This window comes from Artemia sp. Qi Xiang Cuo, chromosome 5 (assembly GCF_049724085.1).
Source record: "Artemia sp. Qi Xiang Cuo chromosome 5, ASM4972408v1, whole genome shotgun sequence".
Lineage (NCBI taxonomy): Eukaryota > Metazoa > Arthropoda > Branchiopoda > Anostraca > Artemiidae > Artemia > Artemia sp. Qi Xiang Cuo.
The window spans coordinates 43,663,419-43,688,136 of NC_142798.1; the positions used below are offsets into that span (position 1 = coordinate 43,663,419).

At 37.3% G+C, this 24,718-nt stretch overlaps 1 protein-coding gene across 4 annotated transcripts in view; it reads right to left on the reverse strand.

The window, feature by feature from the left end:
* The window catches only part of Cds (CDP-diacylglycerol synthase), a 109,084-nt gene that overhangs the window by 25,447 nt on the left and 58,919 nt on the right, over positions 1–24,718 (reverse strand). For all 4 annotated transcript variants that reach the window (XM_089089629.1, XM_089089631.1, XM_089089630.1 and 1 more), the window contains exons 8-10: positions 10,170–10,322; positions 7,976–8,107; positions 5,241–5,375 (exon numbers count right to left, since the gene is read on the reverse strand). In XM_089089629.1, coding sequence (XP_088945755.1) covers positions 5,241–5,375; positions 7,976–8,107; positions 10,170–10,322 — 420 coding nt within the window. The remainder of the gene's footprint in view (positions 1–5,240; positions 5,376–7,975; positions 8,108–10,169; positions 10,323–24,718) is intronic.

Consider the following 24,718-nt stretch of genomic DNA (forward strand, 5'->3'; position numbering starts at 1 on the left):
CACTCCCCCACAACACCTAGCGCACGTGTATCCGTTTTTATCCTGGGGGAACATAAGGTTTTTTATATAAAGCGTTGTCGTAGAAAGTTCAAAAAGGCTCATTCGATTTAATATTAAAAGGGCTACTGCCCTTTTTAATAGTTGAAAGTGATTGGAGGGCAATTAACCCCCCTATCACGCCTACCTTTTACCAGAACACATCCAATCAATATTTTGAAATAGCCATTTTTTTTAACGTAATTGAAAGTTTTGGAAATTAGGTCTTTGAGGATGACCCCCCCCCCCCCCACAGTCCTTAGGGAAGGGTTGTAAGTTATGCTCTGGGGGAAAATTAGTTTTTTTTTTATTATAGAAAGCGTTGTCGTGGAAACTTCAAAAAGGGCTCATTTGATTGAAAATTGAAATAGCTAGAGCCCTTTTTAAGTCAAAAGGGATTGGAAGGCAACTAACACCCCTTCCACGCCAACCATTTATCCAAACACATCCAATCAAAATTTTGAGATAAACATTCTGTTCAAAGTAGTTGAAAGGTCCGGAAATTAGATCTTTGAAGATGACACTCCCCCCACAGCCCTCAGGGGTAAGGTTGTAATTTGTGCCCTGTGGATATAAATGGTCTTAATAGACAGCTTTGTCGTAGAAACTAGATAAACGGCTCATTCGATTGGAAATTCAGTCGAAAGTGATTCGAGGGCAACTAACCCTCCTCTCACGACCACCTTTTACTCAAACACATCCAATCAAAATTTTGAAATAGCCATCTTGTTCAACGTAGTTGAAAGATCTGAAAATTATATCGTTGAGGATGACACTCCCCCCCACAACCCTCAGGCTAAGGGTTGTAAGGTATACCCTGGGGGCATAAAAGATTTTTATTGACAGCTTTGTCGTTTAAACTTGAAAAAGGTCTCATTCAACTGGAAACTCAAAGGCCTAATGCCCTTTTTAATAGTCGAAAGTGATTTGAGAGCAATTAACCCCCCTCTCACGCCCAACTGTTCCCCTAACACATCCAATCAAAATTGTTAGATAGCCATTTTGTTCTATGTAGTTAAAAAGTCCGGAAATCATGTTTTTGAGGATTACACTCCCCCCACATCCCTCAGGGCAAGGGTTGTAAGTTATGCCCCGGGGACATATGTTTTTTTTTTATATAGAAAGCAACTTTCCAACTTGTGCCCTGGGGGCACATAAGGTTTTTATTGAAAGCGTTGTCGTAGAAACTTCAAAAGGGCTCATACAATTGGAAATTGAAAGGGCTAGTGTCTTTTTTCATAGTTGAAAGTGATTGGAGGGCAACTAACACCCCTCTCAACCCTAACACTTCCCCAAACACATCCAATCAAAATTTTGAGATAGCCGTTTGGTTCAATGTAGTTGAAATTTCTGGAAATTAGGTCCTTGAGGATGAGAAACCACTCAAATCCCTCAGGGCAAAGGTTGTAAGTTATGTCCAGGGGGTATATAAGGTGTTTATAGAAAGCGTTGTAGCAGAAACTCAAAACGGGCTCATTCGATTGGAAATTGAAAGGGCTAGCGCCGTTTTTAATAGTCGAAAGTGATTGAAAGACTTGACATTTTTATAGTAAAGATCGATCTGGGTTCAATGTTTTTTTTGTTTTTGCTTAGACCAGGGTCCTTCGTTTTGAAGGAGTCTTTGTAGAAACATCGAAAAAGCATCATTCAGTTGAAATAGAAAAGGATAAATCCCTTTTCTAGAGTCGGAAATGACTGGAGAGTAACTAGTCCCCTCCCACGAACACCCTCCCATTTGCCCATTATGTTTAAAAACTAAATGTTGCCTTAAGATTAAATCAAAATGTACTGTGTTAATGCTAATTCCCAATAAGGCATCTCAGCAGTATCCCAAGAACGACTGAGGGTATTATGTTCATACTTTCGGGGCTACTTCTGCTCTTAAAATTTAACCAAATCAAAATAGCGTAAGTGTATCCAAGCTATCAAAGAAAGTAGACACAGTTTTTTTGCGAATGGTATCAAGTTTTCTATTTCAGGTCAACTAGAGGAGGTATGAAACTAAATTAAAAATTACTGTTTGTGTCCAGATTTTCAAAAGGGTGTATGTTGTTAAAAATTTTTCTTCAGCACACAAATAGCAGGCCAAATTATAAAGTCTTAAAAAAACGAAAAAATTTAAAGTATTATTTTCTTTTTCCCTGAAAAGACTATGTCAATATAAAACGAACAGAAATTAATTAAAAAAACTTTTTCCACAAAATAAGTTTTTCTAAGAAAAGTAAAGAACTATATTAAACCAAAAATGAGCAAAAATAAAATCAAATAATCTACCAAGCATGAAACTGCCACAAATCAGCATCGATAAATAAATGAAACCCAAAATGAACAGAAATTACAATAAATAACCGAGTCAAACTCAAAACGAGCAGAAATTAACATGAGTAGGGCTCAAAACCCCAATTCCTGAACATAATTTGCACTTTACTGAAAAAAAAATACAAATGAATGTGCATTGTCAGTTTAATATATATATACCGATATTTAGTAATCAAAATGTTATTATTATTTGATTTACTAAAGTTATAAAAGTAAAACATTTATATTTTTTTCAAACGAAAATGTGAACTTGATGGTTTTCTTCAAAACGACTTATGACTATCCAGGCTGTGTTATTTGTTTGATACCTTTGCGAAATTAAGCGATCTCAATTTGTCTTTTCAAGGAAAATATTGCAATATATTTACTTCTAATGATAAAATTAAAATCTTTATTAAAAAGATTAAAATTCGGAAAGATAGGATAGAAAAAAATCTTTCGAATTATTTTCCAGTGTCAAAAATTTCACAATCAAGTGAAATCATTGTAAAACTATCATTGCAAAAATTATTTTAGATCACATAAAAGCCCTAGAAACCTAGTTCCGTATATATTTTATATTAAATATTGATCTCAAAAAGGTAGCCTGGATTCAAAATCCGTTTTTATTGATTTAACTGAGATTGATTTTTGTATTTATTTTATTGCAAAAAATTCAATTTTGATGAAAAATAGGGCATTGTAAGCATAATAAAGACAAGTTTTCAACTTTTGTGGAATTTTTATCTTAGATTTTTATATGTTTTTAAACGAATTCTAAAACTATATATTTCCATATTTTCATGGGTATGTGTATATTGTTACCTAATAAATGAATCATCAAGAAATATTTATTTGTCTGATTTCGAGGTAAACTCCAGGTTCCAGGTAAAAATATAGAGTGGTTGAAAGAATTTACCAGCCTTGTTAGCTTAATCACCACAGACAAAATAACTATTCCAAGGACATTAAGAGACACCTGGGACTTGCGGATTCCAACTTTAAATATCTGAAGCCCATCTGGATGGACAAGAATTTACCATAGACGCTTAAAGAGAAATACCTGCGAATCTTGGACTCTAAAAACAGATGATCAGTACCGTCTCGCTGCCTTTGAAACAAAATTACTACGACGCATTGCTGGTATTGGATATAATGATAGAATCTCCACAACCAAATGTCTCCGTAATCTAAAGGTTAAACTTACCATCCTCAACAGAACGAAACTACAGCAACTTAGATGGCTAGGACATACCAAATACATGGAAAGTATTCGTGTCCCGAAGATAGCCTTTGAAGGTGGGGAACATGGTTTACGACCTAGAGGGCGTCTTCTCAAAGAGATGAGGGGTGGACCCACTGTCATTGGATCAAGGCTCAGGCCATCAAGGCCCGTTGCCTCTACATCCCAAAACTATACTCCATTTGTGGTGGGAGGGGCATGCTTGATTGTCAGTTAAGAAAAATATATCTTTTCTTGTCATTACCGTTTGTAATAGCCTTCCAGCCGCCCGTTCTATTCCAAGCATTTCAGCCCGAAAAACTGTAGAAAATTTTCCCAGGTAATAACTAGCTACCTCCTTTTCCTCCCTCCTCCACAAGTGTTCGAGGGTTTGCCTGTTTAAACGCACTGTTCATGCTTTCAGTAAGTCTTTCTCCCTCCTGGTCAAGATCCTCATCGGTCAATTAGGAGGTAGATTGGCAATTCTATTCCTTTAACAGTCTCTCATGTCGGGAAGAGATGATTGCAAGATCAAAAACCTCTCTTCTTCCTCTGGTTATGAAAGCAAGGCTCCAGCCCCGGTTGCTCCAAGCAAGGCCTTCCCCCACCAGGTTATCAAGAAGCTCAAGTCCCCTTCCAGTTGTGTCACCAAAGAGATGAAAAGACAACTTCTCGTCGCTCAACTTGTCGCAACCTCTCCGCCTGGCAGAGGATAGAAGTTCATATAGGAGTTCCATCAATAGACTGGTGAAAGAAGAGGCCCCAAAATGGCCTTCAAGGATGGTTAGGACTTAAGTCAAATAGGTCAGTCAGAGTGAGTCATAAGAGAAACTTGGTAAAACGAAAAAATACTGACCGGATAACTTTTTTCTATCGGTGGCTGTAAACATATTCCAAAATGGAGTCAATGCGAGGATATGAGACATGGCAAAAGCGTCGCACACCGGGTTAAGAATATACCTGCCGTAGCAGGCTTTATAATGGACTAGTATGCCAAACGCTTTCTACTAGCCTGACTTCCCACCTTAACCGGTGCAATATTGCCGGTTGGTGAGTATTTGACTTCGATTAAATTGGTCTGGCTATTGCATAAAATGTGACAAGCACTCCACGTGATTACTTTAATCAATACAAACTGGTATCTGTAAAAATGTTTATATGTTGAACCCTTTTTTTGATGGATTCGTGGTCTCGTTACATAGACGAACTTGTATAATAAAAATAAAATATTGTCTGGTAGTGTTATACACTAGTCGGGGCACGTCAAGAGCTAATCTAAAAAAGTGGGAGAGGAGAGGGCTGTCTATAGGCTAAAAAGCTAAAAATTATGTTTCAGTGAATACCAAATTTGAAAATAAAGGCAGGGCATATAATTACTTTAACAATAAATAAACAACAAGTAGATGCATGATGCATGGCTCATTTAAAACCATTGCAATAATCGATCATTCAGGGATTTTTCAAACTGTTGGATATTATGAGTACCGATAAATCACTACTTGAGTTTTTCTCATACAAACTTTAGACGTGTCCGGCTTGACAACTGGTCACTGGAAAAGGTCTTATCTGTTAGATAAACAAGAAAAAATTTGACATTCTATCGAAAACATCAAAAATCCCTTGACAAAAAGAATCGAAAAAAAAGACATAAAAGCAAAAAGAAGAAATATACAGAAGGGCTTACTTGCGAAAGCAAATGCTGAGGAGAAGGAGATCTTATGAAGCTGGATATATACACTCTAATAAATGTCGCCATCAAGTACTGGCAGTCAAAACGATCCATTATTCCACCATGACCGGGAATGACATCACCGAAGTCCTGCAAAAGGAATATGCATTAGACTACGCCCATTGAGGTTTGCCAATTGAATTCCTCTTCCAAAATCTATTTTCCAAAAAATGTTCATGTTATTCTTAGAAATACACAAAGAGACGTGTCTCCTCCCGATTTTTTTTTGCTTGGTTCTAAACTCATAATCACAATGTTTACACTGAAATGGGAAGTACCACTATCTTTAAAAATTATTTTACCTCTTACTACAGACGTCAGTATCACGTGTCATTTGACCTTTCAAAAAATGCGAGGTATGTCATAACTGTGTCAAGTAAAATTAACGTGTACTTAAGCAAGAATAGACGCCTTTTCTCCGTCGCTGCTATGGTTACATGTTTTCAAGCTTTTCGTGCGCATTGCATGATATTGATGCGTAGCGCTGTATCATATATGACATAATACGGGATGAACCAATTAGTCTTCATGTTAGTCGAGCATTTTTCTTTTCCGACCTATCATGTTTACTTTTTTTGTAAATTCGTTTTAGCAGTTTAATGTTTGAAACGTTTTTAGTATTCAACATTAAAATAAAAGTAAAAAACTATTTGTAATCTATTTTGCTTTCCCTAAAGACCAATGACAGTCAATAGCCTATAAGGGTAAGAGAGGGCATTAGCCCCATCTTATTTGTGGCAGTTTCTTCTACTTTGGAGTTTGATTAATTATAAGACTTTATTTATGCCTATTAGAAGTTTAAATGTTCTCTTTACATTCCTTGAAAAGATTTTTTTTTGAACCTGTTATCTTAATCAATACTTCTTTATTTTCTACTCGACATAGTTTTATTTGTGATTTATTATAGGAATATTTGTAAAGCTTTAGAATTATCTCCTAAAGAACTAAAATTATAGATTACAAATTAGGTTATAGGCACAATTTGAATATCCAGTCAGCATTTTCCAGTTGCTGAAATGTTGTGCAATAAGTTTAGACCTCCATCCTGGGGACAAAAAAAAAAAAAAAAAAAAAAAAAAAAAATAGACACATTTTATTCCGTCACTGTAACAAAAGAATCTTTTCATGTTCTGTTTTATTATAGCTGCTAATGCATTTAAATTAAATGCTAGGGTCATCTATGAAAAAGAGTTCTGTTTTCTTGCCTTAAAAAACTTTAAATACATATGGAATTTACAAAGTAAATTCCATTTTCTTAACGATGTTTTCTTTAAACTAAGTCTACAGAATATCTTACCAATAAAAAAATATTTTTGCTGAAGATTTTATATATGACCGTTTTGTAATATTCTAACTAATTAAATTCTAACTATGTTGAGCAAAACGAGTTTTGCTCGTCTCTGCTTCGTCTAAATTCTACCTTAAGCAAGAACGAGCTTCTATTTTAAGTTAAAATAATGCAATTATTACAGGGACGCCAATAAAGAAATAGCGCACTATTCGTTGGGGGAGGCTAGCAGATTTACGAGCCCTTTTTATGTCTCCAGTACATACAGCACAATCATAAGAAGATCCAATCACAAGAATACACAGAGGCAATCAAGAGATATCTAAGGGCTGAAGAGCGTGGCACGGAGTTTGCGTAGCCAACAGCCGGCAGGCTATAGCATGGTAGACGAAAGTTAGGAATAGAAAATTCTTTTAATTGATTTACTTCTGAGGTAGCTTTCCGGGGAAATGACTAAAAGTCGGAAGTGGTGATATCCACTTGAATTTTAGTTGACAGGCACCTATAACCAAACAAACTTTCCACGAGAAATGTTAGATTACTAACGATTACAGTCCAGGCACTGGCACACTCAAAAGTTTCATAGTTCGGAAAGTCTCGGACCTTTGAAACTTTAAAGCCTGCTAAGGTTCCAACCAAAAAACCTCAAGAGCGAATAGTCGGAAATTTCTTAGAAGAAGTTTAGTTGACTATAGCTACATATCCCTAAAATTTCCAATGGATCCGGGCCTTTCAGGTGAGAAGCAGGTGGGACTCGGAAGTTAGCGTATCCTAAGCCTTCTGAAAATCCACCCTTAATGTCACCTTGCCCAGTTTCACCCCATAAGTTTCAAGAAGACTGGAGAACTTTCGTATAAAACTTGGAGAAAGACGTAAACCTTTGTTAATAGTCTTCTTCGCGTCCTATTGGCCCAAGGTCTTTAACCCGCAAGTTTCAAGCTAATCAGAGAAAATATAAACCTACATTTTTTGCTGAAAAATTGCCAAGAGCTGGAGGGGCCAGAGGTCCAATTTGTATCTACATTGATACAAATTGCAAATTCTTGTATGATTCCGCATAAATACGTTGCAACATACCTACCTTTCACCAAAAATCTAGTGGTGGGTTGATGTGTTTGGGGCGTTAAAACAGCATATTGCAAAGATACCGTTAAAACAGTTTTTGTTGATGTTATTCTATTGCTGCAACCATTTTCATTTATGATTAAATAGTACCTAAGCTGCTAATTTATTTTTTTCACGTAATATGACTAGTTTTGCAACTCCCCTCTCCAAGTGTCAACAGGCCTGCTTAATACTACAAGTCAAACAGAAAGCAAGTCTTTTTAATATTTATACAGTCTAAGTTGTGCTTTTACGAAAATTCGGATTGCTTAATGTAAAACCATAATCTTCAACTTACCTTAATCTTAAAAGCCCTTTTGAAGCCACTGGCGAAAAGTCCACCAAAAGGTCCTATGATACTGCTGAAGAGAGCAAAGAAGAAGGAGTGGATAACAAATGGGTAGGTTCGTATCACCGGGTAAAAACTCAGCTAAAAAATAAAAGTGTCAGTCGACATGGAAAGATTGGAAGCGATTATTGATCTACACATTAAAGAAACAAATAAAAAACTAAGTAGATCAGTTTGAAGAAATAAATATAAAAACAAAAAACGGAGGTAATTTTTAAAATATTCTAAAGTTTTAGGTGATTACCCACTTATTCAAAGCTATGAATAAACATAACACCAATACCATTTTTTTACGAACATAAACACATAATATGATATTTGATGAGCCTGTGTATTCTTATATTTTCAAACTGCCATTATCGGTCCAAATTTATAACTCTTTATATGGATTTTCTTATCTTAGAAACGCATAAGATTTAATTCATCTTCATGTTTGAAAATAAAAAGCCGTGCTTCTGTTACAAATGACCGACCTGGGCTTTGTACAGCCATGAACAAGGAGGCGTGGAGATTTGGACTCACTCTCCTTTTCCAAAATGTAGAAATATTTAAACTTTCACAAAACATAGTTGGGGGGGGGGGGGTGAAGTATCCCCCGCCTTCGATTTTAATCCCAGTATACATGTCCACTTTGCAGTTAACAAAGACAATTAAAGAGTCAATGAACCTTGTACTATTTCCTAATAATATTCCTAAGTTATAGCAGACAAATCGTTACAAAAAAAAATAAGACGTATCCTAAATGGATGCTAGTCTTACTCATTTTGGATCCAAACTAGAAGATTACACCTGTTTGTTTACATGCTCAGGGGGGTTGAGTTGGTGACATCCACTAAGAAAAAGAATATTCTTAAGAGCCATGTCATCGAAAAGTCAGAAAATTATGACAGAAAATATACTTTTGGCGATTTATTAAAATGTTCGTAACCAACTACTTGTACTAGTACTTACTAAGTGCAGTTAGTATTTCATTAAAATGTTCGTAACCAAGAATTAAAGAGCTTTTGCCTACATTACAATAAATTTTGCAAGTTACAGAGACTATTACACACGTAATTCTATTGGATTAATCAAAATGAACCATAATCTCATAACTAATAAACCCTAATACGTAAGTAAAAAAAAAACATAATAAATATAATGCGAATGCTACATTTGGAGAAAAAAGAGGAAGATTTTTAAAATATCCGTTATGCAATATCATTTTAAAAAGTCCCCAAATTAGTCTAATATCATCATACTAATGGTCAGTTTTAAAGTATATACCCTAATCCCTAATTATAAATAGGTTGTATTTTTTCAATAATTTTCAACACGCCTAATTATCTTTAGTTCTTCGTACTGATGGTCTTCTAAGCTATGGAAAAGGCTCATTCGATTGAAAACTGAAAGTTCTAACGCCCTTTTTAAATTTTAAAATTAAAGGAGAGCAACTAGTCCAAAAAGCGGCAATTTTTTGCGCATCTTGTAATTAGACCTAGAAAACGTACGGCAGGGCAGGGATTTCTTAGGGGCTTTCGTCGAGTAAAAAGGGATTGTTAGGAGTTTTCTGAATAATAGAGGGGATTTCAAAAAAAAAAATGAACTGGAAACACTGGGTAGTCTCCACATTTAAAATTAGTTATAATAATAATAATAATAATATATTGCGAAAACAGGCTTGCGCCTCTATCTAAAAAATTTAAATAATAAAATGCCTTTTCACTACAATATTGTCAATCTTGTTCTTAAATGCATTGACTGAATCAGAGTTGATAGTGTCTGATGGTAGTGCGTTCCACTCGGAGACAGTGCGGTTGCTGAATGCCCATCTACCAACATCTCTTCTGAAACGTTCTTCGGTTAGCTTAAACTCGTGACCTCTCAGGTTATTATTCTTGAATGTTGTTATCTCTTCTGGAGGGATGTTGTCGTAGTATCTGTTGCATATTTTAAATACTTCAATAAGATCTCCTCTCAAAAATCGGTATGAGAGACTTGGGAGCGACAATTTTTTCAAACGGTCTTGGTATGATAAGTCTCTAAGTGATGGAACAAATTTAGTAGCCCTCCTTTGGATTTTTTCTATTGCATTGCTGTCTTTTTGAAAAATGGTCTGGTAGCTACTGATGGTCTTATATAGCTATGTTAAGCCAGGACTTACCATTTTCACAATTCCGCTGAGAAACGAAGGCAGAGCGTAGTCCTCCAGTCGGAACAGGTACGAACGTTCACAAGCCATAGACATCCTCCCTAGATCTTCGTCAAATGCGACTGGGCAAACAAAATAATCATACCGACATAGAAAGTGAGATATCTGAAAGATTTTAGATCATTAAACTAGAAAAAAACTAATACAAAAAGTGACAAAGCAGTAAATATTGCATATTTTATTATCATAAGTACAGCAAAATAGAAGGGGCCCTGGTACCTTTTACAGGAGTAACTCGGAATTTTTTTTATGGCAATTGCTACAAAAAAAAAAAAAAAATGAATTATAGGGATGAAATATATAGGGATTCTAAATGAAAGATGATACATGTTTGCATGCAAATATTGGTAAAATTCTCCGGTAAAAAGTTGCAAGCAGTTGAACCCCAATTAATGTTTTCCATATGCTCAACTTTTGATTGGGGTACTTATAAATGTAGAAAAAAGAGAAGAAAAATATGCTTCATTTCTCATGGGGATGTCAAAAAAAAATTATTTATGAGGCCTGCCATTTGAAATTTTGGAGAGATTGCCTTGTAAAACATGGAAAAGTCCTATACAGGGGGCACTACGGCCCTTCTAGATATTTATCCTTCGAAGCCTCATGAGCATATGGGAAGAAAAATCCCCCCAAAATACTTAGTTTCTGATACAATTAAACCCTGTCAATACAAATTGATCTTTTTGTTCTCAGTCTGAAAAACAAACAACAATTTCGGGAAAGGGTTTTAGAAGCTGAATAACTTTATTCAATAATTATTGGCGAAAGTAAAACTAGTATAATGGCCTGTTTAATTCACTGCTGCTTAATTTTCTACAATGTTAAAACATAAATATACGCGTTCTTACGATACTGTCGACTTAACAAACAAAAGAAATTTCAGGGCTTTTACCTAGCTAATTTTGCATGCTTCATGTTTGAATTTTGCTCTTTGATCACTCTCTAAAGGATAAAATTCGCTTAATCAACTCCTGTTCGTTTTCCTTCATTCCGTGGGTAACATTATGCTAAATGATTAAATTCAGAAACAAAACTAGAGTAATATGTAATTATCTTCCTGAATAATACTACAAATGTTATTTCAAGTTTGGTCATCAATAAGCATTGGTTGAAAAAAATTAGATAATGAACCACAAACAAAACTGCCACAAAAAAACCTTGATCGTACCGGCAGCTAAAATAGGCTAGAGTTATCCTGACACAAAAGATCATATAAACTGCAAATTGGTTTCCAGAACTGGAAATTTACAATACAAATTACATTCATCGTAGAAATGTGATACACTTGAGTTTCCATGTCTATTCTTTTGACTTTCACTATTCTTTCTTTTTTTTCCTTTCTTCTTTGATGCCCATCTTGTTTTGAGCCTCAATTTCACCGTTTTCCCACTACAGTCACATTATATAATCCCATAATATGATCAGCCTAGTTCGACCACAAGGCGCAAAATAAAGCAATAGCGATTTTTGTACAGGGTGGTCCATAGAAAACTAAAAAGAGCCTGGCTTATCCGTCCGAATTGTACTAAATGCATTTGACATTATTTACCTTCACACACAATAAAGCCACAGCCTATTTTCCATAAATACTAGTAGATTTACCTAATTTAAGAAGACCACAAATCAAACAATGGAGAGTTCTATTCGTACGAAAGACAGAAAAATGTCGGCATACAACAATTCTATTCAGCGGTCAAAGGGTTTTGGGGTTCAGACCCTTCTTAATCGCACCCCCCCCCCCCCCCCCCAGGTTTAGTGGAACCCCGTTTGATATAAAATTTTGGCTACACCAAAGATTTACAGCAATCAAACCGAAAAAAAACAAAAAACAACAACAACAAAACATGCGAAATAACCTTCCAGGATAGCCCACGTAAGCAGGGTCACTAATAGAAGCAGGGAAAATGAAGCACTTGTATTGACCCAGCTCCTAAACTATAAATGACCCTAGGGTTTGGTAACAGTACTAATATTTTAATATTTTTTTTTTCAATCAGGCAGCGGCATAGGGATCACCAAATGTGCCGCAAACTCATAAGTCCGTTTGATTAACAGAACATGAACCTAGTAAAAATTATCCTTTTTATGCAGTTGAAAGCTGTTATTCAAGTCTAGTACCTCTTAGGATTTATGACATCTTCAGTCATAGATCCCTTTGGCAATTTGCTGTGGTTTAAAAATTTAGGTGAACAGCTTACGGCAATGATTGTTACACTTCCTTACTACTTAATTTTTTAGTGAGAACCAGATAAAGAACCAGTTCTCACTACTTTTTTGAAGATATGTCTGAAAATTCCCTGTTCGACACGCATTGCCAGCCCAGTCTTGATGCAACCTATTGCCCAAAATACTTGATAAATTCAATTCAAAATCAACGGACTCGGTCGAGGCCTTTGGGGGTCACTAAAAAGACCCCCAAAAAATTATGTTAGTGCATACTTTTCCCCAAATTCAGATACTTGAATTACTATAGACCATACACTATTTTTTTACTAGGTTTGCGCTATTACGGCAACATAGACTTTGACCCCTAGCCCCCCTCGAAACAAATAGCTCAGACCCAAATATAAATCTGACTACGCTATAGTGATCAAGAAATCCTGTTGACAAACTAGTATGCTAAATCCAATTAATCAGAACAAAATCAGCTAATATTTTTAATTTTTGTGTTATTGGAACAACAGTTTTATTTTGTCTTGTTTTTTTTTTTCTATGCCACTATAGTAATTTAGGATCGTTGCGACAAGGTAGCAAGGATCTAAAGTCTGCAGTTTTTATAGAAAGTGTGGATCTTAGGCCAGAAGATGAAAATGACACTTAATTTTGAAAAGTTTCTTATAATTCCTGTCCTGAGTCAAAAGCATGAATTTCCTTTGTCCCTGACCCAAAGCCTTTGGCGTGGGAGATCAAGTGGAGTTTTAAAATTTATGCTGGATAGGAAAATCTGAAGATATTCCACCAGGTTTTAGTTTCTTCAAGCAATATTCCTGCTTTCGAAAGGAAAGCTCAGTTCTAGCGGTTTTTTCCCCTCTAATCAGCATGATACTAACTAGTCAGTGATCCAAGGCTCGCTATCGTTCAAAAAAAGGGAAGGGGTGGCTCACATCAGCTGCAGTTGGTTTGAGGGTGGATTCTAAGGTAATCGGGGTTGCTTACAACGAATATCGGGGTGCACAAGTTCGCACGCGTGTAGAACATGGTCTTTTTAGCCTATAAAGTCAAATTTGGCCAATAACGACGTCATACCGCTCTTGATTTTTTTTACATGGTAAAATAAACTGAAAACTTTATAAACCTGACATATTCTGAATCCTAAGAAAAAGTACTTTCACCTGATATTTTTAGTTTTTCCCCACAACTTTTATTTCTTTAGTTATCCCCTATTTAATTTTGAAAACAAGGGTTTTTTAATATACTTTTTCTTAGTTTTTTTGGTTTTTCTGAAATTTTTGCCAACATAAGTATATTTTTTTATGCTTTATTTGAATTCTGATCGTCATTACGAGTCAAACTTAGTGCCTTTTTTTCAAAAAATATCAATTCTTAAGTAACTATTTTTTTTTTTGAGCTGTTAAAAAAATGAAAATGAATCAAACTGCACACCATTTGAACCGTCAGAATGTCCTTTACATGTTGTTAATAAAAACAAAGTCGAGACTTGAATCTGCAAGAATATATAAGCGTTTAAACAAGGAATTCCCCCCCCCCTCCCCCCAAAAAGAAAATTTTCTGAGTAGTGGCGTTTTACTCTAAATATTTTCAACACAACCTATAATTTTTATTTGACCAAAGGATAGATCGCTCTTTTTTGAATCAACAAATAATTTATTTAAATTCTATACAACTAAAATTTTTAACCAGAAAAAAAATAAACAGCAGATGCCTCGTTCTGCGATCGCAAGCGCGAATTTGGTTTCCACAGCAATAAAAAAAGCCGAGCATCTTACATATCGGGTTTTAGTTGCATAACGTACTTAGTTATAAAAAGCTAATTTCTCCTTTATGTGCTAAAATCGTCAAGTTCTACGTTAGTGCGAGCATGTGCACCCCAATATTCGTTTTAAGCACCTTAGATTATCCCGGCATCCGTACTCAAACCAACTGTGGCTGATGTGAGCTATCCCCTCCCTTTTTTTGAACGATAGCGAGCCTTGGATCACTGACTATTGCATAAAGAACTGAAAACTACGACATAAAAGGAAAGGATTTGGGATATTTATCTGATCTGGCTAAAGGTAAGGATTCCGGCAACAACGATTTTAGGAGGTGTCAGTTGTCTTGCGTGAGGCACACCATGTTGGTACAACTAGTTCTGAAGCATGTAAACAGATAGGAGATGCGTTGGACAGCATTGCTCCGCTTTTCTCGAAGCACAACGAGTCCAGATCTACCATAAGGAATCATAGCCTCTGGATCAACTATTTAAATCTTATCAGTACCGGAAACGACTATCTTTATGCTGAAAGAGTTGCGGACTAGGGATCACACTTAAACGCCACAAAAGAGATGGTTCCGATTTTCTTCACACCCGGAAACCATAAATACGCCGCAGTTGTGCGTAACTACCTAGAAGAAATGCTACGCCTGCCTGAAAAAGTGCCAGAAGTCCACAGAGAGTTTTTAAGTGGCAATTTTGTTGTTAGGAAAACAACCATGCCGTTTTGCAGCATTGCATGTGATCGGGCTTTAGAATCGAACCTTGAATCTGGACATCAAAGGTCATCGAAGAGATTCTGGTATCTTTCGTGCGACAACGAATGAAAATGCCAGGGATCGATATCTGGCAACTCTCCCCTTTCTCAAAGCAGCCACCAGAACGCTGAAAGCAAACCTGAATATGGATGACGAGGCAATGAAGCAACATGAAGATACCACTGTGTTTACGAATCTGACAATCAGAGGCAACGCTGTAGCGTTGCCTATAGTAAAGGCCATACGGCTCCAATGATTTATTATTTATTTTTTTTCCCCAGAGGCACTTCATACGGAAGGGGCCGTCGTAGAAACTTCAAAGGGAGCTCATTCGATTGGAAATCGAGAGTTCTAGTGTCCTTTTTAACAGTCAAAATGATTGGAGAGCAACTAGACCCCCCCCCCACACCCATCATTCCCCCAAACACATCAAATCAAAATTTTGAGATAGCCATTTTGTTCAGCGTAGTTGATTTCCAGATAGAAAATATATTTTTGAGGAGGACACTCCCCAACAACACTCAGGGCAAAAGTTTTAAGCTATGCCCTGGGGACGTATAAGGTTTTTATAGAAGGCGTTATCATAGAAACTTCAAAAAAGGCTCATTCGATTGGAAATTCAAAGGGCTAGTGCCCTTTTTAATAGTCGAAACTGATTGGAGGGCAACTAGCCCCCCCCCCCCGCTCATAATTTCCCCAAACACATCCAATCAAAATTTTGAGATAGCCATTTTGTTCAGCGTAGTTGATTTCCACATAGAAAATATATTTTTGAGGAGGAAACTTCCCCACAACTATCAGGGCAAGGGTTTGAAGTTATGCCCTGAGGGCATATAAGGTTTTTATATAAGGCGTTGTCGTAGAGACTTAAAAAAAGGCTCATTCAAATGGAAATTCAAAGGGATAGTGCCCTTTTTGATAGTCGAAAGTGATTGAAGGGCAACTAGCCCCCCCACGCCCATCATTCCCCCAAACACATCCCCTCAAAATTGTGAGATAGCCATTTTGTTCCGCATAGTTGATTTCCAGATAGAAAATATTTTTTTGAGGAGGAAACTCCCCCACAACCTTCGGGGCAAGGGTTTTAATTTATGCCCGGGGGCATATAAGGTTTTTATAGAAGGCGTTGTCGCAGAAACTTCAAAAAAGGCTCATTCTATTAGAAATTCAAAGGGCTAGTGCCCTTTTGATAGTCGAAAGTGATTGTAGGGCAACTAGCCCCCCCACGCCCATCATTCCCCCAAACACATCCAATCGAAATTTTGATATAGCCATTTTTTCAGCGTAGTTGATTTCCAGACAGAAAATATGTTTTTGAGGAGGATACTCCCCCACAACCCTTAGGGCAAGGGTTTTAAGTTATGCCCTGGGGGCATATAAGGTTTTTATAGAAGCCGTTGTCGTAGAAACTTCAAAAAAGGCTCATTTGTTTGGAAATTCAAAGTGCTAGTGCCCTTTTGAATAGTCGAAAGTGATTGGAGGGCAACTACCCCCCCCCCCCCAACGCCCATCATTCATCCAAACACATCCAATCAAAATTTTGAGAGAGGCATTGTGTTCAGCGTAGTTGATTTCCAGATAGAAAATATTTATGTGGTGAGTACACTCCCCCAAAACCCTCAGGGCAAGGGTTTTAAGTTGTGTCATGGGGGCATATAAGGTTTTTTATAGAAGGCGGTGTCGTATAAACTTCAAAAAAGGCTTATTCAATTGAAAATTCAAAGGGCTAGTGCCCTTTTAACAGTGGAAAATTATTGGAGGGCAACTAGCCCCCCTCTCACGCCCACTTTTTCCCCAAACACATACAATCAAAATTTTGAGATAGCTATTTTATTCAACCTAGTTTTAAGTTCTAGAAATTAGGTTTTTGAGGATGACAACTCCCCCATAGCCCTCGGGGCAAGGGTTGTAAGTTATGCCCTGGGGGCATATAAGGTTTTGTATAGACAACATTGTCGTATAAACTTCAGAGGGCTCATTTGATTGGAAATTGAAATTTCTAGTTCACTTTTTAAGCGTCAAAAGATATTGGAGAGTAATCAGCTTCCCCCTTCCTAAACACTATTTTCCCAAATGCATCCAATAAATTTTTTTAGATAGCTATTTTGTTAAAAATAGTTCAAATATTATATAAAAAATTCGGTGTTGACACAACCCACCAGGGTCCGAGGGCAGTCGTTATAAGTTATGCCCTGGGGGCATATATGGTCTTATGGAAGGAATGCTCGTATTAACTTCAAAGAGGTATCATTTGATTGGAAATTGAAAGTTCTAGTTCACTTTTTAAGAGTTAAAGGAGATTAGAGGGCACCTAACCCCCCCCCCTCCACGCCCCTTTTTCCTCACACCCATCCGATAAGAACTTTGCGATAGCTTTTTTTTTAATAGTTCAAAGACCATATAACGAAAACTCAGGGGCTAACACAGCCCCCCATAGCCCGAGGGCAGGTGTTGTAAGTTATGCCCTTGGGGAATATATGGTTCTTATTGAAGGGATGATCGTAAAATTTTTTTAGATGGCTCATTTGATTGGAAATTGAAAGGAAATTGAAACTGGCCCCCCAAGCCCTTTTCCCCCAAATAAATCTGATAAAAAATTTGAGGTAGCCATTTTGTTAAAAATAGTTCAAAGATCATATAACAAAACTGCTTTACGTATGGTCATTTCGTTAAAAATAGTTCAAAGGTCAGATAATAAAAACTCCTGTGTCGACATCCCCCCCCCCCCCCAGGGCTGGGACAGGCGTTGTAAGTATTGCTCTGGGGGCATATATGGTTCTTATGGAAGGTATACTCGTATAAAATCTAGAGAGGATTCATTTGAATAGAAATTAAAAGCTGTAGTTCATTTTCTCAGAGTGAAAAAGATCGGAGGGCAACTAGCCCCTCCCGCCCTCCACGTCTTTGGGCGTATCGGATGGATAAAGCCATCCGATAAAAATTTCAGGTTACCATTTTGTTGAAAATAGTTCAACCATCAGATATTGAAACTCCAGGGCCGACACAACCTCCCAGGGCCGAGGGACAGGCGTTGTAAGTTATACTCTGGGGATTTATATGGTTTTATAGAAGGGATACTCGTATAAACTTCAGAGAGGGCTCATTTGATTGAAAATAGAAAGTTCTAGTTCACTTTTAAAGAGTCTAAAGAGACCGAAGCTTAATCTAGTCCCCCCACGCCCTTTTTCCCCAAACCCATCCGATAAAAATTTTGAAACTCAAAGGTCGATACAACCTCATTTTTTCACTTTGATATTGTTATTTTGGTGCCACTTTTGATACTTTGGTGAATATTTGATTTCTTTATTTAAAGTACTAGTTTTAGGTGAGGGGTTTTAACATACTTTAAATTTTTTGCAATCAAAAACGAGCACAAATTAATTAAAAAAAACTTTCCGAAAAATCAATGTTTAAAAGAACAGTAAGGACAATTTTGAGTTTAAGCTCGAAGGATGCCAATACCTGTTCAAATTCAACCTTAAAACGACCAGAAATTACTATTAAAGAATACATTAAACACAAAACACACAGAAATCAAATAAACAATCATAGCCAAAACATACAACAAGTAATGATATAAATGAATAAATAAGATCTTGAAGTGAATAATGCTTAGATTGAATATGAAAATCAACCTTAAGCCGAAAAAAATATTTTCCTACTGAAGTACAAATGAAACTTAAAACGAACAGAAATTAAATAAACAATCAATGCAAACAAACATACAATAGATATTAATGTAAATAAATAAATAAATCTTAAAACGAGTGAAACTTAAATTGAATATGCGAATTAAGGTTGAAACAATCAAAAATCATCAAAAACAAAAGTTTGAGCATGACCTCCTTCTCTCACTGCAAAGGTCTAAGACCTACTGCGTCATTGACGTTTTACTGAAAACTATATGCGTCTTGAAAAGTCTTGGAAAGTATTAACAACATCAAACTGAATATTTGATGTATAATTATATTAATTGTTGAAAGATCCATCAGTTCAAGGATTTATTTCGCTGTAATTGTATTTTTATTTTCAATGCTGTAAGAACTGGAAAAGAAAGTATTTGTAATAATCCATTTTCAGTTAAGCGCCAATGACGCAGTAGGCTTTTGGTTTTTATTTACAGTTAGGAAAGGAGGCAGTATCCAAATACTTGTTTGTAGGGAAACTATATTCGTCTTTAACAACTTTAAACAGAGCTAATAAATTAAACTGTATATTTGATGTATAATGATATTAATTGCTGAAAGCTCATCAGTTCAAAATGTTACTATAATTTTAATGTTTATTTTCAGAGATAAGTATAAAAGAAAATATTTGTCACAAGATTGGTTTTCAGTAAAGTGCCAATGACGCAGTAGGTTTTAGACTTTTACAGTGAGAGAAGGAGGTCATACCCAAACTCTTGTTTGTGGTGATTTTTGTTTGTTTCAAGCTTAATTTGCATATTCAATTTAAGTTTCACTCGTTTTAATATTTATTTATTAATTTACATTAATACAGTGTTCGGACAGGTCGGTTCTTTTCAAATTATAGGCTCTGTCCTATTTTTATAGGATTTCCCGGGCCCAAATATAGGCCAAATATAGGATTCAGAAGTCCTCGGGATCAGATCTGTGGTAGATGGCGTGGGATGCCTGGTCACATAAATTCGTCATTTTCCGAGTTTTTGCATTTATTTATTTTATTTTTTTTTATTTCAAATACAAACTGTACAAATAGTAAAAAAACAGTAAAAAAAATCAGATACACATACTGGGCCAAAGATTGACTGATTCAGGTAAAATATTTGGAATCACTCTTGCTGCTTCTTGGGCATCAATTTCGATATGAGGTCAGTTTTTCTCTTTGCAAGAAACTGCTCCATTCTCGAAAATTCCACCATCTGCTCTCTTTCACTTGTTCTGGACTTGACAGCTCCTTCCAGCAAAGAAACAGTTAGGGCAATGTCTATGGAACTCTTGGACTCGGCAGCCTTCTTCATTCTGTCGGTCACTTCCTGAAGTAGAGTATCTGTTACTGTTCTCTTTTCGTGCTCTGATGCTCTAAGTTTTTTCCTTTTGCTTTCCAGGTCTTCTATTTCTTTCTTTTTGTCATGGACCTCCTGCAACTTCCGCTTGCCGTCCTCTTCGAAAGCTGCTTTCTCCTTCTCGGATAGCTCCTCTTTTTTCTTTTCATCCAGATATTGTTGATACCGAGACCGTGTGGATCGTGCGAGATTCAACTGCTCTCTTGTTATAACAAACCGTTCTGGTTTTCCTCCATAAAGCCTCAACGTGTCATATACCATGAGTCTCACATCCAGAACACGTTCAGACATCAAGGCCTGGTCTTCACCGAGAATCCTACCAGAACGCGAGAACCCAGGCTTAACATCTACGCTGCCATGCGACAACGTCAGCACCGCTTTGATAAGCTTGGTAAGTTCCGGGTACTTGCTGTCCCTGCGCTCATTCACCAGTCCAAAATAATGGCTACAAAAATGATCGATCCGAGTAATGTCCTCATGGGGTTCAGTTTCCGTTCGCAAAAGCAGCCACTCAGCCTAGGCGATGTCTGAGCTTACTCCAACCGTAATGTCGCGTGCCACAACGGCTTTGTCTGAAATGCTTCTTGAATCTTTCATCTTGATCGGACTCAAACAGCGTAAAGCCTCTAGAAAACTCTACTTTTCCAGAGGACATTTGTTCAAAATATGTCGAATGCCCATAATAAAATGTTTTCGTACATTGATATAGAACATGGTTTTGTCTTTCAGTGTTGCTTTCTCACTAAAAGCTTGTTCCACATTTTCTGAAACTATGGCGTTATCTGTAAATATTTCAGCAAGGTCCAACATTTCTGGTGAGATATTTGCAGTCTCAGTCACGAAATCTGGAGTAAAGACCCGTCCGCAAAGCGTCATAGCTAGTCTTTTGATCTCTGAGTGCAGAAATGAATGAGGGGCTCTTCTTTCTGGAACAGTTGGGTGAAACCCATGAACAGTTCTGGTGAGGCTAGAACAAACTCGAGTTGGGCCTTCATCGTCAAACTTTTGATATAAGCCACAATCTTCAGAAATTTGGGAGTGGACAGAAGATTCTTCAGTTTTTTCTCTCTTGGCACGAAGTTCAGGAAGTACTTTAAGATTGCCGGCCACTGCTGCATGATTCTAGCAAGGGCACGTCCGATCGTCAGCCAGTGGCTTGGGACATGCTTCATGAAAGCATTCTCTGGCACTCCCACTTTATTTTGGCACTTTCGATAGTCTTCACAACGTGCAGGCCAGCCGTCAAAAAATGAATGCACAAGAATAACAACTTTACATAACAGTCGGAACTTTCTTCTCCGAACACCTAAAGACCTTTCAAGAAAGCGTTATGAATTATATGGATGTTGCAAGTACCAATGTTCAACATTCCCTTCCCCGTCACTTTCTTTTTTTCGGCAATGTACTTTTTCCAAACACGTTTGTTGACGTTTGTTCTTTCGCCAAGCGGGATCAGTTTTTCAAATGGAATCTGATTCTGATCAATAGCTGATATAATCTTCATATATAGGTCATCACTTGTCTCATGTCCCATAAAACATGCGCATAAGTGTCTGCTATGGATTTCGTTTCCGTATGAGGACCAACATCTAACACGTATCTGTAACTCTTTCATACCAGCGTTTTTGGTTGTTTCGTCATATTCTAGTACAGAATATGACTGAATGTCCTTCACAAACATTTGCTTACAGTAAGGATGCAGCGCTTCTGTGATCAGATACGTGAGTTTCTTCGCACATAGGGAAATTCCATCGGGGATCTTACCGGGGAACATCACATGGAAGGTTGCGACAATATGGTCTGAAGAGTTAGCAGACGTGGAACTCTGTACCGTCTGAAGTGCCCGTATTAACTCAGCTTTATAAGCGGCATCACACTCACAAAACATGTTTTTACAAACTAATGGTTTATCCTTGGTTGTTTCATCCACTCGAGATTGTCCGGTCAGGTGAAGCTGTAGGGGATGTAGTTGAGCAGTAACTGCGGCTTTGTGTTCTGCAGATCGCACATGTTGGTTTAGCTGAGCAACCCCAGCTGTGCAACCAAGATATTTCAAGCAGAGATTACAAAAGAAAGAGTACTGGTCGTTCCCAGTCTTACACTATTCGCCAATCTTTCTACCGCTTCAATCCGTCTTAGCAAGCAATGAACTATTGAACTTGGTAGGCCCCATACTTAATTACCAAGCATGCCCTGCAAAATAGCATCCCGCAATTAAAAGGCCATAAAAAGAAAAAATGTGGATATGTCCAAAACTGGGCCGTATTCGCAGCAGCCTTTTATAGGGTTCAGCGAGGAAACACATAAGTCGCAAGAACTCACAGTCTCATTAAGCAGAGACTGCTAGCCTAAATACTGATCTTCGCTCATTTCGGACAGGCTCAACATGACAAAAACGAAACATAGGCTACTAAGTCAACCCAACAGCATAGCCCAGGCAGAAGCAGCTTACTAATCCCAACACAAAGCATTAGTTAAGTTCAAACAGCTCAACAGTTGTAATTAATTATCGATCTACACCGGAAGACAGCACAGTCTACAAGCAGAGTAAAAAGCAAAGAAAAGCACATCTTGGCTTACTTAAAGAGTAGTGAAAATTGCAAATAATGAGCAATGTTCTTGGTGATCTTTAGCCATAAATATAGGAATAATAGGATTTTAACCAAAACATAGGCATTTTATAGGAATGCATTAAAATATAAGAATTTATTGGAATTTATAGGCGAGTCCGAACCCTGTTAATATCTATTGTATGTTTGTTTGCATTGATTGTTTATTTAATTTCTGTTCGTTTTAAGTTTCATTTGTACTTCAATAGGAAAATATTTTTTCGTCTTAACCTGGATTTTATGCTCAATCTAAGCATTACTCGCTTTAAGATCTATTTATTCATTTATATCATTACTTGTTGTATGTTTTTGCTATGATTGTTTATTTAATTTCTTTTCGTTTTGGGCTTCATTTATTCTTTATTGTAATTTCTGGTCGTTTTGAGTTTGAATTTTAAAAGGTATTTGTATATGCTGAGCTTAATTTTAAAATGGCCCTTACTTTTCTTTGAAAAACTTATTTTTTCGGAAGTTTTTTTTTAATTAATAAAAGGTAAAAATCGGGTTATGAACTTTGTATAGTTGCTCGGACACCCATTCAAGACGACGAGAACAAAGGTGTACAACTTTATGACAGGGGATAGAGCTCCAGAAGCCGTAGCAAATAGTCTGCTGAACTTCCGAGACATTGGCTTCGAAGCCATGAGCTGTATCTCGACGGGACATCCACGAAAGTAAAAGTTGTGGTATAGTACAAACTTTTACCTATGTTGCCAAAAAAGGAAAAAAGAACGAGCCAAAAAAAGTTTTCGGGGGAAACTGAGCCGCTTAGACAAGCTCTGCATCTTGCAAATTCAACACAAACTTCGTCCGTCTGTAAGCTACTGAAGTACGAGCTACTGCCATATCCGGCCTCACTTGCAGTATTATCATCAAGTCGTAGGGAGCCTCAGCTACGTACTGGTACAAAGTCAACAGCATTGAACTACATTCTGTAACAGTCTGGCTTGCAGTCATGGCCAAAAATTATTCCACATACGCTTTTTGGAGACTCTCCTCGATCTGACTATATAGTTGATATCATGAGTGTCATAAGGTGTTATCGACCAGAACAAAATGAGACACTAGCAGATTTTGGAATAAGAGTTTACGATAGGACTCTTAAAAACATACCCGAAGCTTGTCAGCCTATCCATTTGGTTGGTGACAGGTATGACGGTCTTAGTGACGATAGAACCCATGATGACTACTCGTTCAACCTCAAAGAAGCATCTGGCTGTTGAAAAAGAACAGGAGATCCTAAAGGAAATATTTCCAGTCCGTTCACTTCTTCCAGCAAAGTTGTAACACTCTGAGGCGGGGTTCTCAGTAGTCGCTCAGCCAAAGGTCAACTCTTGAAAGTTCTTTTCGAGGTCTGGGAGTACAATTTTTTGACCCGTCTGATGGTTTATCTCGCTGGAGGTTTCGAGAGTCGATATAGAGCTGTTACCGTTACGTATCATGGAAGCTCTGTTGATGACGATATCTCGTCTTGCCATGAGGGGGCAGACACTCGGGTATTATACCACACAGCGGTTTCCGTAAGACGAAAGAGCACACTTTTGATAATACAAGCCAACAATACTGATATAGTCTTACTAGTTGCATACTACTTCCAGTATCTTGCTAGTCTCGGCCTCAAGCAGCTCTGGGTTAAGTTTCCGTCCTACTGCATACCTATTCATACGGCAACACAAAAACAAGGGGTAAAATTTTGCAACGCCTTGTCGCTTGTCCACAGCTAGAGCGAATCTGACACCACAATCTTTATTCATGGATTTGGAAAGGTCCGCTTTTTTCGAGCTGCGAAGTCTTCGGAAACTTTGTTGGGGTCTTTAGGTGATGAAGTTCGAGCCCTTGCAGAAAAGCCATCATCTGCGCAAAGTGATGGTTTAGCCAATATCTGTAAGCAGCTTGTGGTTACAGTGTATGACAGAAGTGCGACTAACTTCAATAGTCTGAATTATCTTCGAGCACTTTTGTACTCAAGATTGGAGGTTTTGCGGCGTTTACCACCAACTGATACCTCGTTTCTGCTTCATTTGAAAAGGTGCATTTTCCAGTTACTGATTTGGATCCAAAGCCACAAGCCCTGTATTGATTTACCTCAGTCTACCGAAATGGGCTGGAGAATTGAAGATCATGAACTAAAGCCAGATCTAGTTTCTGCGATGCCGCATGGGCTAGCATCGCTT